The following is a 16,840-nucleotide window of genomic DNA, read 5'->3' as shown; positions in this document are numbered from 1 at the left end:
TGATTCAGCAGGCCTGGAGAATGGCCCATGGCTTCTAACAAGCTCCGAGGCAGGCCACCGACGGCCCTTGGAAGAGCCCTGCTCCAGCCCTGACAAGGGATTTCCTCTAGCTGCTTGGAAGTGGTTATTTAAATGGATTTTTGTGGAGCTCATCGAAACCCTTTTTAACATCTAAATCAAATTAGATCCCCTGGTCTCTATTCCTTTTCCACGGTCTCTCCACATTTGCCCCTTGAAGAGCTCAGCACAAAGAACCCAGTGCTGCAAACTGCAGGGAGCCTTCCTGCCTTGATTCAGCGTGTCCAGAGTCCACTGTAGCCCTGTGCGCGCGCAGGACGTCAGCCGCGAGGCCATGGAACCGCAGCAGTCCTGGGGCCAACAGCTCCCCCCGGCCTTGGCCTTCTTGCTTGTCCTCATGTGTGATGGTAACTAGGGAATGACAGGGACATTTTAACTATTACACTTCTTCAGATTTCTAGAGGATGCTGTATTGTAGGGGTCGTACCACACACGGGGATTCATGTCAACAAGGGTAACAGGAGAGCTGATGGCTGAGTGAAGGACCTAACAGGTGTTTCTTCTTTGAGCCTCAGAGCCACCTGGAAGAGGTGACCCCACCTGCGGATGCAGAAAGCAGCTGGGAGAGTCAGGGGCTTCACTCAGGTGACACAGGCACAGAGCAGACCCAGGCCTCTCTGACTCCACCACCCCACTCCTGCCTTCCACGGCAAGGTTTCTCCTGTGTTGTCAGCCCCCGCTTTTCCCACTGGAATTAGGGGATTTCTAAAATCGTGGCGCTGCTAGAAGCAATTCATGAACAGAAAGCAACGTGCGTCTCACAGTTAGTGGTGTTCTAAAATCTCCCACTATAAAGTATCCTGCCTTTTCTCAGAGAGCAAGTGTTCCGATATCCTACACTTCCCCAAAATCTAAGTGGGAAAGACTCACTTTCCAAATGCCCTAAACACAAGCATGAGCGCTCGGACCTGTGGGAAACCCATCCACTGTGCAGTGCCCTTGTGAGGGAGCTGCCCACCGAGCCCCAAGGCCCGTGTCTGGTGTGCTGTACGTGACCGTCATCCTGGTCTGGTTGACTGTTCTTGTCCCTGTCTGAAAGCCAGGGCCGGAAGTCCCAAGAGGTGTGGTGCCCGGTTGCAAGGAGGCCCCAGCTCCTCCCGCAGGCCCCTCCTGCCTTCTGACACTGTACTGTTCTGCATGGATCCCTTCTTTAATAATCTCTAGCCTCACAGCTGAGCGAAGCCTGGCAACCCCTTACTGTCCTTCCCAGACTCCTTCAGGTCTGTTTCATTCAGGTTCTCCCGCTCAAATCATACTATAGAGACCACATTGGAGAGCTATTAATTTCCTTTACCTTGTATCATGAACATCCTTTCGCATCCTTACCTGTTCTGCCTGTGCATTGATTTAATGATCATAGGCTCACTTGTACCTTTCTTCTGGTGTCTTGCTTTGAAAACAGATTTTGACGAAGGTTATCTTTTTCTAAAACGATGGCTGTCACTTGGCAAAAATGAAATTAGGTGGTGCTTGGGTTGAAATAATGGAATCGCTCTGATATCTTTGAATTACATTGAATCTTTTGGTGAGAGGGTTTGTTGTCTACCAACCAAACCAAACCAAAAGGCAAACGATGGAGCAGTGGTCCTGCTCCAGGAATAGTTTTAAAATGTGGGATTCTTGGCCAGGTGTGGCGGCACAGGCTTTTAATCCCTACGCTTGGAAGGCTGAGACAGGAGGATCGCACAAGTTCGAAGACAGCCTCAGATACTTAGTAAGGCTCTCAGCAACTTAGTGAGACCCTGTTTCCAAATAAAGTATAAAATAGGTCTGGGAGTATATAGCCTAGAGTTTGAAAACCTCTGGGTTCCACCCCCAGTACCACCAAAAAAAAAAAAAAATGTGGGATTTTGAGGCACTGCCCAGCCAGAAGGGGCTCAACCTCCCTTAACTGGTGGGGCGGGGACCATGGCAACGTAAGTACCAGAGGTGTCCAGCTCTGAGCTCGGTGTCTCTTCTCTCCCCACAGACCCGCCCGTGGCCGCCGCAGTGGTGTCGCATTTTAACGACTGTCCCGATTCCCACACTCAGTTCTGCTTTCATGGAACCTGCAGGTTTTTGGTGCAGGAGGACAAGCCAGCATGCATGTAAGTGTCCCCTAATCTCCTGCATCCCTGCACTCCAGCATCTTTAGTCCAGCCAATGAAATAAGCCAGGAATGCACACAGAGTTAGTGTACATGTGGTCACAGAGCAGGAGCAATGTGTAAATAAAGCTGCGTACCATGCCGGGTGGCTTCCAAACTGGTTGAACATCAGCCGTTTGGGGGCAGCAAAAAGTACTGCTGAGCCGCACCCTGGCCTTCTGAATCCGTATCGCCAGGAGTGGGACTCGAGAATCGCATTAGTGAGGAGCCACCGGCGACAGCCAGATAGAGGGGAAGAGGGACTCGAGGAAAGCCTCCCCGGACAGTGCGATTGAGCAGTGAGACTACAGGTCAGCAAGGTCACCGCCGGGGGCTTGACCAGCAAGAGCATCGCATCTCCAGACGTTGTCAAATGTCCCCTGGGCACTAAAGTCATTCACCACTTCAGAAGCAATGTTCCATTATGAAATTGATGTTTTTATAGGTAAAAAAAAAAAAAATGAATGTAACTCAGCAACTTCATATGGCCCAAACTGATAGTACCATAAATAATGCTAAATGTTCATTTAAAAACCATCATTGAAGCCGGGCGTGGTGGCACACGCTTGTAATCCCAGCATTCGGGAGGCTGAGACAGGAGGATCGCAGTTCGCGGACAGCCTCAGCTGCTTAGTGAGGCCCTCTGCAACTCAGTGAGACCCTGTTTCAAAGTAAAGAATAAAAAATAGGGCAGGGGATGTAGCTTGGAGGTCAAATGCCTCTGAGTTCCATCCTCAGACCCACATGCGCACACACAAAAAAAAACAGCATTGATTGAGCTTTCGTTTCGTGACAGGTGCTATTTTGAAGCAGGATCCGTGTGCTCACACACCTAATCCTCAGAATGACTCCCTGAGTTATGTGCAGAGAGGTTGTGCCCAGGTCATATAGCAGAGCTTGGACTCGCTGGCTCCTAAAGCTGAGCTCTCGGGCCTGGTGTGTAAGGGTATTAGATGCACTAGGCCAGGAGGGACTGGGCACCAGGACAGCCTGGCGCGGGTGGCAGTGTTGGGAGGGCTTTCTTCATCCTAGGCTCAGCAGCGTGTGTCAGGGGAGGCATGCTGGCCATCTTCCTCTTGGGAATATTTGCAATACTAAGAAACTCTCCCAGATGAGAGCGCTTCCCCTCCCCCCTCTCCAGTAAACACAGAGCACAATGATGTTGATGGTAGTAGACACTGTCATTACTCATGATTATCATTTGTATTAAAATGCACATTAGGGGCCCCTGAGGGACCGGTAGGATTGTTTTTATTAGTACTTAGGTCACTGTGGAAAAACACTGGCTCAGAGGGAGTTTGACGACTCAGCCATGTATCTGGAAGCCTCCCAGAACAGCAGGGGGGCGCTCCCGCCAAGCACTGCCTGCTCAGAGTCCAGCAGGGCCTCAGCCTGCTGCAGGCTGTGTGTTGGGAGGATCCTCTTCAGAAGCACAGAGCTTATCTTCACCATGTTCTGGTCAGAAGTGGGCCAGAAGCTCAGGCTTTGCTCTTCAGGGGCCTCCCCCACCAGATCAGGGGCTGCTGTGAACATTCAGAGAGCTGGCAGCCTGGAGCCTTGACCATCAGACCAGACAAGCACTAATGCCTCTGTGGCTGAGGCCCCCAGAAGCTTCTGAGAGCTGCAGGTGGCTGGCTGCCCTCCTGTCCTCCCCAGGACGGGTCCCACGGCCTACTCTTGGCTCAAGGCAGGTAACTGTCCATCTCACTCACATACCCTGACATACTGGTACTCAGGATGACTGGCAATCCCTCTGCCTGCTGGATCTTGGCAGCCCAGGGCAGTGTTTAGCCCATTCGCATGTGCTATGTGGCAGTAGGTGATGTTCTATGTTGTTCTTTGGGGCCTTTAATTACTTGTCAATGCATTAAAAGCCAGGTTCCACCTTTCCCTGCAGATGGTCAACTTCTCTTGAATAAGAAGAAAGGCAGAGCTGGGGCTCAGCTGCACCCACCCCACCCAGGCTTTCCCTTTCCAGCTCTCTTGCTGATGCACCCCAACACCACAGCGGAATGTTGGACCCCAACATCTGTACCCACTCGGCTTCCCTCAGTCACCTGCAGGCCCTGAGGGCTGCGGGTATTCAGTCCCCAGATGGAATCATCTGAATTCAGACTCCTCCAGCTCTGGCTGGAGCAGGGATATGGAGGGGCAGAGAGTGACAGCCACCCTACCTGCACAGTGCTCTAAGGGTGCCTAGCCCAGAAGGCCACACCCTGAGCCCTGGTGTGGGCTCCCTTACCACCCAACAGGACCACACCTTATACCTTCTTGTATTTATAGTACCTAGAAGAATGTTCTAACTGCTTAATACCCACTAGACCAGAAACTCTGAGTCCATGCAGAGAAAGCCAGAACATTCTGTCTCTGCTCTTAAGAAACGCCCCAGCTTTGGGAGGCTGACACACACAACATTCTAGTCAATAAAACTGACATCCTTTAAGGTATGGCCCCATCTGTCATGGCCTTATAAAGAACCCGCTGGGAGCCAAGATCAGTCTCAAAAGAGGGAAGTCTTTCTAAATACTGCCCTTATTGGACTCTGTCTTCCACGAGAACAACAGTCTTTACGTTTTCAGAAAACTTAAAATGACAGATCGCACTATAAGATGAGAAAGGGGAAGGGGGTTAAAAGGAGTAACTAGTCGAACTAGTGACCAAAGGCTGTGAAAATCACCCTCAAACGTGTATCCTTCTGCTGAGTCCCAGATTGTTCACCTGCACATTCCTGGCTCCTTGTATAAAAGATCTTCACGCAGACCCAAGCACATCCTCAGTTGAGCAGAGAATGTGCAAAGACAGTATAAAGCTATAGGATCGGGCGGCTACGCACTTCCCCCAAGGCAGATTCCTCAAACTGTTGGGCTGCTGCCTGCAGAATTCAGACAAAGGGAAGCCGCTGAAGGAAGCCACCCGGTGACAGTCTTAAAGGACTCTTGTGGCCACAACACATTTGAGGCCTCTCACCTGTCCCAAATGCTCCAGCGACAGAACTGCTTGATGGCTTTCCTACAGTGACGTGTGAACACAGATTGCTGCCAGCCAAGGAAAACACTGCAGTGAGTTCTGAACAAACACCCAGAGAGATGCCACCACCATCATGTAAGAGCAGGCTGCTCACGGCCGTGCCAGGCCTCCCGGGAGATCGGAGCCACTCTGTGTAGACCTCCATCATCTCACCCAGCAGAAGGGCAGGGGCTGATTAATATAGCATCCCTCCCAGCTGCAGACCTGGAGAAAGCGCAGGGTCCTGTCCTTTCCCCCACCTCCTCCTGAAGCAGAGAGTGAGAGTTACAACCGGGCAGGACACCGCAGTCACAGGCTTGGATTTGAAGGTCAGACAGACCCGAATTAAAATCCAGCTGAGTCTCTCATCCCACTGACTTGGCCCCATTAAGCCTCAGCTTTGTGTACAAAACGAGGATGCTAATACTTCATCGGTTTGGAATGAGGACTTAGTAACGATAGGCGTAGAAAGAAATTGCTACCCAAGACAGTGGCCACTAGACCTGCAGAGCTATTTAAACAATTTGATTAGGATTTGGTTTCTCAGTCACACTGGACACATTTTAAGCACTCAACACCTCGAGGCGATTAGTGGCTGCTGCATTAGACGACTGCTGTCATTGCGGGGAAAGCTCTGCGAGACAGCACAACACATCCAAGCCCATTCCCAGCACAGCATGACACCGTCACTGCTGTTGCAGCTGCCATGGGCACCAGTGCGTCAGCACCGCTGTAACCATCACCACACCTCAGGACATTCTGAGGTCCTGCTGAAGAGTAGGAAATAGGGTAGATCTCTCCCGTAAGAAAGACCCTTGGGAAGCCCAGACTGCAGCCTGACTTGCCCGGGATGAGGAGACTGTGGTACTTGGCAAATCGGGCTCTTAGGAGGCCAGGAGTGGGTAAGCCTGATACACATGCCATTGGACATAGTGTACCCAGCCTGTGTACCCTACCCCAGCCCTAGGGGACTTCTCCATGTGCAAAGCAAGCTGATATAAAGCACATTTCTAAAATTATTTCAACTTAATCCTGGACTCTCGTATTCAAGACTTTATCTTGGGGCCCATGCCAAAATCAGGGTACTAGTCACTGCATGTGAAGATAACATATCTTACCAGGTATGGTGGTGCTTGCCTGTAATCTCAGTACTTGAGATGCTAAGACCGGAGGATCACAGGTTCAAGGCCAGCCTCAGCAACCTAGCAAGATCCTGTTTCAAAATCCAGAAACAAGCCGGGAGTGGTGGCTCACACTTGTAATCCCCACGTTTGGGAGGCTGAAACAAGAGGATCACAGTTCAAAGACAGCCTCAGCTACTTAGTGAGGCGCTCTGCAACTCAGTGAGACCCTGTTTCAAAGTAAAAGAATAAAAAATAAGACTGGAGGTGCAGCTCGGAGGTAGAATGCCCCTGGGTTCCATCCCCAATACCAAAAAAAAAAAAAAATCCACACACATACATACATGAAATAGGGATGGGGTATAGCTCAGAGGTAGAATGCCTCTGGGTTCAACCATATATGTATGTATATGGTTATATATATATATATACACACACACATACATATATATATCAAGACTCTTAAAAATGTCCCCATCATCCTTCTATTGACATTTATAGTGTTTATATAGATCTTTCTTTCTGTCGGATCCTATTTATTACACTTTGCTAGATACTAATTCACTTAATGTTCATAACTATAAAGTCCATCCTATTGCTATTACATTGTAAAGATGCAGAATCTGACACAAAAGTAACTTGCCCAAGGTCACACAGGCAAGAGTGGGGGTAGGGCTTTGAACCCATGACAGTTTGGCTGCCGTCTGTCCCATGTTGTACCTACCATGGGGACCCATTCCTGGGGACGTAATCTCAAATGCAAACAAAGATGTGTGCACAAAGTTATTGGTGCACCTGGTAGTAGTTACGATATCACAGCTGAAGATAGTCTAAATTGTAAGAATTTGGTGAAGCAAACTACAGTATGTAAATTACTATGGAACCCTTTCAAATAACTTTTGCAGAGTTTGGTTACATCGCAAAATGATGAAAGATGTCAGGTAAAAAAATTTATAAAAGACTGTTTTCAAAAACTAAAAAAATTAAAAAACTAATGAGCCGGTTACAGTGGCACACACTTGTAATCCCAGTACTTGAGGAGTTGAGGCAGGAGGATCACAGGTTCGAGGCCAACCCTCAGCAACTTAGTGAAACCATGTTTCAAAATAAAAATTAAAAAATGGACCTGGGGGTGTAGCTAAGAAATAGAACACCTCTTGGTTCAATCCCTACAGAAAAATAAAAGTAAATCCAAAGTAAAAAATAACCCAGGTGTTGTGGTGCACCCTTGTAATCCTAGGGTTTGGGATTTGAGAGAGGAGGATTGCAGGTTCAAGGACAGCCTCAACAAGTAGTGAGACTTTCATGAACCTAGTGAGACCCTGTTTCAAAATTAAAATAAAATAGGGCTGGGGGTGAAGCTCAAAAGTAGAATGCCCCTGGGTTCAATTCCTAATACCACAAAAATATATATTTTAAAAAACTATAAAGAAACAGCATGGAAGGACTGCCATTTCAGGTTGAGGCATAACAGTATGGGCTTTCTTTGTTTTCTTTTAAGAAAAAAGCTTTTAAGAACACAGCTCTACGTGCATTATCATATGCACGTAGGTGAAGCAGGGGCTTAGGGAAGACCCAAAAGCTCTCAGCAGAGGAGATAGAAAGGCATTTCATAGGTAGTTTAATTCTTCATGTTAAAACGAAGAGGCCCAAGGCCGGGCGTGGTGGCGCGCGCTTGTAATCCCAGCATTCAGGAGACTGAGACCAGAGGATCTCGGTTCGCAAACAGCCTCAGCTACTTAGTGAGACCCTGTTTCAAAAATAAAAGAATAAACAATAGGACAGAGGTTGTAGCTCAGAGGTCGAATCCCTCTGGGTTCCATCCCCAGACCTGCAAAGAAAGAAAATAAATAAATAAAAAAGGAGAGGCCCACAGCCACCATGTTTGCTCTGAAGAAAACCACCAATCTTCAGACTTAATTAACATTGAAAAGGAAAAGCCTCCCAGGATCCCCCTTTTTTTATCCCCAGCCCAGATGGCTCCTGCTGCACCTCAGACACACTCCTGGTCTCCCTCACTCGTTCATGCGCCCAGTCACCCGTCTGGCCATTTCCCATCCCAGAAAAGCTCCCGAGCCCTCCAAGGCTACCCTCTTCCCTTTCTTTTTCCTGCTTTTCTTGCCTTTTTTCTCCTATTGTGGGAAGACAACCTGAATGTGGTCCCGGAGCCTTGTTTTCAGAATTACAAAGACAAAACGGCACCCCAGATGACAAGATGACAAGTGGCCATCAGTGTTCTTCACACCCACTCATTGGGAACTGGAGAGTCTAATGATTTGAGGAAACATTGTCACACATCTCTCATTCCCCTCTGTGATAAAACAGCTCCCGTTTTGTTCAGATTTCTTAAATGGGATGCAACACTTCCCATTTCTCTAGCATCTGATATGAGGGGGCCTGTATTAGAGCCACCACCCTTGGCAAATGCCGAGGGAGAGGAAGGGAGAAGAGGAGGGGCCTGGCAGAGTCTGAACTTGGAGGTTCTGGATTCCCTGCACTGAGTTGGTGTTCTGCCTCGGTGGCTCCCAAGCCTCGGTGCATTCCACGATCACGTGGGGACCGCGACCAGTGGGATGAGCGTCTCCAGGGCCGCGGCCTCGGCTCTGGCATTCTCCCAAGCTTTCGAGGTGAATCTCGTGTGCAGCCAGGTGAGATGATGCTTCACCCTCCAAGTGCGACTTGTGCCTAAAATAATCGGCATAATTAAGTCTAATATTAGAAGCTTGGGAAATGTTTTTTAAAGGATGTGAGCAAACCCTTTTTCTTTCTCCTGAAAAGCAGAGCATGTTGTAGAACCAGGCCCTGCCCTGCAGGCGCAAGCAGGTGGGGAGAGGAGAGGTAGGCATGGTCCTGCAGGGGTTCAGAGGAGGAGAGGGTAGGGAGAGCTATGGGAGGAGGGATGGAACAGACAGACAGATGAGTGACTGGGGAATGAATGAGTATATAAATTACCAAGTTTGGGAGAATGTGGTCTTTGAGGTGGATTCTGAAGAGGAGAGTGAGGAAGATTATTCCAGCCCAAGAAGACAGCAGGAGTTGACACGGGCCGGTGGAGGGCAGCCCTTCATGCATTCTCTACGAGGTTCCCTGTGTGTATCTAGCACTGAGCCCATGGGGGAGAGGGTCCTGTAGAGAGGGGGCACCAGTCATCTCATAGAGGAAGTCCACAACTCAGATGGCCCCTTGAAAAGGAAGAGAGGCATCTGGGTATGAGATGAAAACTTGCCGTCTTCTTCAGACACTGATAGCTGCGGTGTCTGCACACTGCCTGAGCCAATCACTGACCGCCTCCGAGTCTGGTCCACCAGTACTCTCTCCCCAGCAGGAAAGGCCGTGGCCTATGGGGTGAGCTTTTTCTCACATCTGCCTTTGCATAGTTTTATTAAAATTCAAACAGAAGCACAGCCTGAGCCGGGCGTGGTGGTGCACGCTTGTAATCCCAGCATTCGGGAGGCTGAGACCGGAGGATCGCGATTCGCAGACAGCCTCAGCTACTTAGTGAGGCCCTCTGCAACTCAGTGAGACCTGGTTTCAAAATAAAGAATAAAAAATTGGGCAGGGGGGTGTAGCTTGGAGGTCAAATGCCTCTGGGTTCAATCCCCAAACCCACACACACACAAAAAAAAAGGAAAAAGCACAGCCTTTCCCATCCCCGACTGCCCCGAGAGGCCATGTGCTTAGATTGTGGGATCCTGACCCCTTTAAGAGAAGTCTTCTCACTAGAGATCCCCCTGCCTTCCACTTGGTTCTCCAGTGTCCAGGGCCTGCGCTCTCCTCTCTTGATAAGCCCTATCTTCACCCTCCCGGGCCTGTTCTTTCCTAGGCAAGAATCCTCAATAGGCCACACTTTTAAATAATTAAAATTAATTTTAAATAGCCCATCTTCCCACCTGAGAGTCTGACTCTTGGCCAAGCTCAGTGCTACCCAGTCACCACCCACTGAGGAAGTCCAGACCTCCACCCCTGCTGTGCACCCCATCCCCCCTTTCATGGGGGTCTCCGATAAAGGACCCCAAAGGCACTCTCTTTGTCTTGAGATGGCCCACGTTCTCCCTTGAATATGTATTCCCCCATTTCATAAATAAACTTCTGTCTTTGTCTTTGAGAAAAAAAAATTGCAGGGCATTTTCCAGCCTAGCTTGCCCTCCTCGGCTTCCTTATTTATTGCAAACCCTTTGCACCTTGCTCAACTACAACTACCAAATTTTTTTTAACCTTTCAAGGTCAGAGACAAGAGGGAGCAGGCAGGGAGGACCAAGTAAACTACAATATGATATGAGACAACAGTGCACCAATACAAGGGCATTATAAAGAATTGGATTAAAAATTAGATGTGACGAAGAGCTTACTCTGACTCGCTCAGCCCCATCTCTGTCCAGCACGTAAGCAAAGCCACCTGGAGCAGAAGAGCCCCAGACAATCAGCAAGCCCAGCTACAAACTCCTTAGTCCCCAGCAAGGCAGGCGCAAGGAAGGCAAAGAAGGCAAATGACCTGTTTCTCGTAAGGATTTAATAAAAAAAAACATATGTTAAACATAAAACAACAAAAGAACAAGGGCCTGAATTTAAATTTAACAACTCCCTTTAAGTAAGGTTCAGAAAGCTTGTGTCCCCTGAAACCCCAGGCTGTAGCCTTCAGCAGAAACCTTTCTAGTATCTCCCGTTGGCCATAAATTTTAACCTCATACAATACCTATTTCTTCAACATTCAAATGTTTACATTTTTGTTAACGTCGGACAGAATCCATGCTCCAGGAAAACACACCATGTCTACCTTCTAAGTACCTTTTTGGCATCCAGGTCCTGGCAGCTCAGATCTAGGGAAATCACAAGAGTAACAACCCTGGGGCCAGCCTAGGACAATGGCAGGTGCCCCAAGACCATTAATCCCCTTATGGTTTCTCTTGTTCTTCAGAGACCTTTTAATTTACAAGTAAAGTTTACAGACTAGCTAATCAAAAGGTAGACTCTTAAAAAAAATGTTTAGCTACCATTGCATATCTTGGGAAGAAGAAAGCAGAACTTTAAATCCAGCGTGTGACCTGGGGCCGCCCCTTGAGGAAGTCCCCTCTGGGAAGGAAGCTCTCCCACCTGAGAAGGTGGTGACCTAATCCTCACGAACAATAAAAGGGGCCAGCGTGTAAGCTACGTCTCTTCAACTGAGAAGAAGCCTACGCTTGGGGGTGACAAGGTGCCTGTAAAAGAAAATGCCCATTTCCTTATGGCTGGGGCTCATCCTGGAGAACCATCTGGTGAGAACCACTTGTGCATGGCAAGAAGCTGTCACTGTCATGATCAAAGCCAGAGAAGCCCAGAAACACAATCCTACCACTTGTGTTGGTGATACACGCACCAACACACACATGGGCTACATGCACATTCATACATGACCTTGCTGGTGCCCGTACTAATCCTATAGTAGAGGGAGGCCACATACTGTTGGTCATGAGGACACCAGAGCTCCCAGATTTGTGACCCCCCTTGTTTTTACAGTGATCAGTTAGTGGTGCTAGCAACACACACACACACACACACACACACACACACACTACTTCAGGATAGTCTCTGTGTACTGGGTCACTCAGGAAGTACTAAACTTGATGAAGATAAGTAGTTGTGGTAGCACTTGCTTGTAATCCCAGTACTTGGGAGGCTGAGACTGGAGGATCACCAGATCATGACCAGCCTCAGCAACTTAGGCCCTATTCAACTTAGTGGAACCCTGTTTAAAACTAAAAAATAAAACAGGGCTGGAGGTATAGCTTGGAGGTAGAATGCCCCTAGGTTCAATCCCCAGTACCCCCCAAAAAAATTTTTTGATTAAAATAAAAAAGCTCAGCATAGGAAAGGGGAGGGGAGGTATACAGAGGGAGATGTACCAAGTGGCGTGTGCACCACTTTGGATCTCACTGTGATGTATAATTACATTGCACCAATAAAAGTGTTTTAAAAAGCCAAGCATAGCCTCTGTCTCCAGTTTGGTTTAGCATGTTTTCTTTCTTATCAGAAATCCTAAATATTCACATTTGGTTCTTAAATAACCTGGATTTGTATAAACTACCAAAACAAAGTCTTTGTCACAAACATAATCAGGAGATACCCCGGCAATACCGAGTGTCTGGGGCAGGAAAGAGGAGTCATTTTTCTGACACCATTGGTGGCTGGAGGGGCCTCCTTGGAGCTTTTCCTATGGGTTCTGGGTCCCTCCCTCCCTGAGCACTGGAGGGGGCACTGATCATCCTTTCTTCCCCAGCTGCCATTCTGGGTATGTGGGCGCGCGCTGTGAGCATGCGGACCTCCTGGCCGTGGTGGCCGCCAGCCAAAAGAAGCAGGCCATCACCGCGTTGGTGGTGGTCTCCATCGTGGCCCTGGCCATCCTCATCATCACCTGTGTGCTGATACAGTGAGTATTTGCTGCCCCGAGGTCGGGTCCCCTGCCCTACCACATCATAGGGCCACCTTAGCACAGCTGACAGCAGCAATGCTCAGAGGAACTTGAATGGCTCTTGGCACAGAGTGGTGGCCAAGCCATGTAAGGCCTGGAGTATCTGTCTTCAGTGGGGCCCCCTTCTGTGCACTGCTAGAAGCCAGTGTCAAATCCAAGGCCTGCTTCCCCGCCGCTGTGGGGCTTGGAGCCTGGGGCAGGTGCTCAGAACTGGAGGCAGCTCCTGGTCTCCTTTGGGAAGTAGCAGAAGTGCTTTCTCTCTGCAGAAGGCACTTGACACACTCCAAAGTCACATCAAAGGCCTCTGTTGCTACCATTAGAACTGGACCGCCAGGTTCTACACAACCTTCCCCTTTCCCACCGCTCTCTCTGCATCCTCTAAATCCAGTTTTAGGAAGCTGTTCTGAGCCTTAAACCCAGAAAGACCCTTTTCAGGAGTGCCTTAGCTCCATTTGCTTTCCATGATCTCCCAAGTGGACTGCTCTGCAGAGCCAGGGACCCTGGGAATGCAGTGGCATCTGCTCAGCACCCGGCACAGTACGTTCCCTGGAAATATCTGAACCCTAAGTCCAAGAGTGAAGGGTCAGGATTCATATGTAATTGGATGCCGGCTATGGTGGCACACACCTGTAATCCCTTTCCTTGGGAAGCTGAGACAGGAAGATCACAGATTCAAAGCCAGCCTCTGCAATTTAGTGAGACCCTCCACAACCTAGTGAGACCTTGTTTCAAAATACAATATGAAATAAGGCTGGGGGTGCTGCTCAGAGGTAGAGTGCCCGAGGTTTAATCCCTGGTAACACACACACACACACACACACACACACACACACACACACACACACAATTGGATACGCAACAGGAATTGACAGGTGGGTCAGAGGCTGCCGTTTTACTGGTGGTGGAAACGGTAAGCAGGCGCCAGAGCGGTAAGGCTGGAGGAGGCGGCTGCAGCTGCGCGTGAATGCAGGAAGCTGACTTTGGCCCTCCGCGTTGCTTGGGTCTCATTCAGACAAATAAGAGACTCTGTCCTGTCGGTTTGTTGACACAGGGACATTTGAAGCACAAGTCCCAGGTTCTGGCAATAAATGAAGTGCCCTGGAAAAGCACATTTGTAGAGTGTGGACAAGAAGTGCTGACTTGGGTGGGGCAATGCCCTTACTTCCCATGGCTGGCTAGCTGGGTGTGCGCACCTATCACTGCGGGGGTCCCATGTTTACAGCCAAGAAGGTCCCAGATCCTTAGGAACAAGATTGGGGGCCCACATGAACCTCCCCAAAGGGGAGACGATCAAGATGCCTGGGTGGCATCTCTTATTCCGTCTCGGTCTCACCTCTCCTCTTTCCCTTCCCAGCCTGCCCCAACCAGAAACTAAGTGTCTGCCTTCCCAAGGCTGCTGATTGCCTAGGCATGGGGCTCTGCAGGGTCCATGTTGAGCCCAGCTCTTCTCATGTTGGGACCAGCTCCTCCCGGGAGACCTTGATCCCATTGCCCTGGGACCCCCTAACTGGCAGGTGACCAGGGCAAGCCTGCCTGGCCAGCTGGCTGCAAGAAGACACTGTTGTTGGATATGGAATCAAGGCCTTTAGATCCTTCCAACAAGGGCTGAGCTGATCCCAGCCGAGACCACAGCTCAGGAGGGTCCCACGCGCCAGCAGACAGCTCTGGCCTCTCATTTTCCATTAGTGGCATAAGCAGTTTAGGCAGGAAGGTCTCAGAGGCCTTTCTCAGCATTTCTGCCCAGAAATTCAAGGGCTTGGTAACTTTCCCAGCTTCATACTCCAGGGCAGGGCAGAGAGAAAGCTGGAGTGGGGATCATCAGAAAGGCATCACAACAGCCTCTTCCACCATCTGTCTTTGGGCTCCCATGAGCTTGTAAACATCCCCCAGCCACGGTCTGCAGAGGCAATGGATTATATACACACTGAGGTTAGACTGAGCAGGAATGAAGCCCTGCCTGGTAGCTCAGGGGAATCGGCTGGTCAGTGGTCAGTGGTCAGCACCTCTAAGTAATTCATGTCTGTCCCTTTGGAATCCCTGGTTCTTTCCATGCTAACTCTGAAAATTTCTCATGCCTTCCCACAAAGGAATAACCCTTATCCTTCCAGACTCCCAGGTAACATAGGTTTACAAAGAGTTTGGATTTTCTAAAACTAGAGAATTTTAGTCCTCAAAGACTCAAAGCCATTGAGCCCATGACTCATTCTCTCCTTCTTTCCATGGGTCAACTCTGCCCATCCAAGTTTCCTGCTTTGCTCCTGGCAGTGTCCAATGAATGACCTCGCCCTGAGTCCTCGCAGCCCTGCCAGCCCGAGGGCCTGCTTGGCCCTAATCCTGATGGCCGCTCTGAGGCTGTCACTATACTTGTGGCGTTTATGGAGAAAGTGGGAGGATGGTCAGTCCCCTCTGGCAGTGAGGAAAGCTAAAGCCAGGTGGCCCTGTTGAGTCCAGAGCAGAGATGCAGAGATGGTGCAGGTATTTGGGACAATCAATAGGTACTTTTGCTGTTGGCCAGCATCTGCTCCAGAGATTACCACTCTGCAAGGACCTTACTCCCTAGGATGCCTCTGCCTCTAGGGAACCCCATGGGCAGACTGGTTGAGAGCCTTGAAAGCTGACTCAAGCTGTCTGTGTCTTTGCAGCTGCTGTCAGGTCCGAAAACACTGTGAGTGGTGCCGCGCCCTCATCTGCCGGCACGAGAAGCCCAGCGCCCTCCTGAAGGGAAGGACTGCTTGCTGCCACTCAGAAACAGGTAAAGGGCCTCTGCGCAGAGGGAAGAGCCTTTTCTCCCTTAAGAGGCACTACTGGGCAGAGAAATGACCACCTTCTCCAAGTGGAGGCAGAAGTTTCAGAAGGGTGAAACAGGAAGAGTAGAGAAAAAGGGAGGCTGTTTTATTCTACCAAGTTAAGTTTGGTTCATTCTAAAGTATGTTTGACTTCGAAGGGAGCTCTTTTTATCCTTGTTGCATCACAGATCCCATTTTCTTCTTGAAAGATGTTGTAGCTGAGCATGGTGGCATATGCTTGTAATTCCATTACTTGGGAGGCTGAGACAGGAGGGTCGCAGGTTCAAAGCTAGCCTCAGTAATTTAGTGAGGTCCTCTGGAACTTAGGGAGACCCTGTTTCCAAATAAGAAATAAAAATTGGGTGGGGGTATAACTCAGAAGTGGAATGGCTCTGGGTTCAATCCCTGATACCTCCCCCCTCAAAATTAAAAGATGTTATACAAACTTGACATAAACATGTATCACAGTGTATTCCAAACTGTAGACACTCAACAGATATTTGCTCTTTTCTCCTTTCTCATTGATCAACTCAGACCATCCAGGTTTGGCCTATAAAAGATCTCTAAGAATGCTTTAAACTTTTAGATCCAGAGATCTTAATGTTTCATATTTTCACCAACATTTATGAAGAAGATCGGGCTTCTCGATGTATAGCCAAACTAGCAGCTCAAGAGCCCAAATCTGAGCATCACTGCCCTGGGCTCCAAAGTCAAATAGTTCTTTTACCCAGGCAGGCCCTGAAAAGTCTTGTCCACATCAGCAAGCTAGCGCAGGATGCTGTGTGGTCCAAGGGATTCTGTATCTCGGCCAACATTCTCACGGATATCATTCAAGACAACTGACCACCCAACTTAGAGGAAGGAAGATTTATTTGCTCACAGTTTCTTTGGAGATCTCGGAGTTTCGGTCCCATAGGTTAGACGGAGGGTATATCTACCTTCTCACCTCCCTTTTTTTCTGCTACAACGCATTTCACATTCAGTCAGCCTTCCCTCTGGGGTTGATAGCACAATGTCAGAAGTTGCTGGCCCTGAGGTTGAAACAGCAGAATTGGGATCAGCTTAACTTCCCCAAGAGAACCTGGTGACACTGGATAATGCCATCTTCAAGTCTCTGGCCCAAACTTGTTTACCCAACATGGCTAGGGTCTGGCCCATGGTACTTAACCTGTGTTTCCTTCCTACCAGTGGTCTGAAGAGCCCAGAGGAGGAGTTTGGCCAGGTGGACAGCAGCAGCATGATCAAAAAAGGCTTCGGGGCAGGGACACCTGGGACTTGC

The 16,840-nt window shown here is 49.2% G+C and overlaps 1 protein-coding gene across 1 annotated transcript in view; it reads left to right on the top strand.

The window, feature by feature from the left end:
- Positions 1-16,404, top strand: part of TGFA (transforming growth factor alpha) — a gene marked incomplete at both ends in the record, with an annotated part of 106,309 nt that extends 89,905 nt beyond the window's left edge. Inside the window, 4 exons of the mRNA XM_080711388.1 lie at positions 2,048-2,165; positions 12,584-12,733; positions 15,418-15,527; positions 16,148-16,404. Coding sequence (XP_080567514.1) covers positions 2,048-2,165; positions 12,584-12,733; positions 15,418-15,527; positions 16,148-16,404 — 635 coding nt within the window. The remainder of the gene's footprint in view (positions 1-2,047; positions 2,166-12,583; positions 12,734-15,417; positions 15,528-16,147) is intronic.
- Between the last annotated feature and the right edge of the window lie 436 nt (positions 16,405-16,840).

The sequence above is a fragment of the Muscardinus avellanarius genome, assembly GCF_963383645.1.
Source record: "Muscardinus avellanarius genome assembly, chromosome: 15".
NCBI lineage: Eukaryota > Metazoa > Chordata > Mammalia > Rodentia > Gliridae > Muscardinus > Muscardinus avellanarius.
The sequence above is the reverse complement of the archived record's forward strand: the minus strand, read 5'-3'. Positions and strand labels throughout refer to the sequence as shown.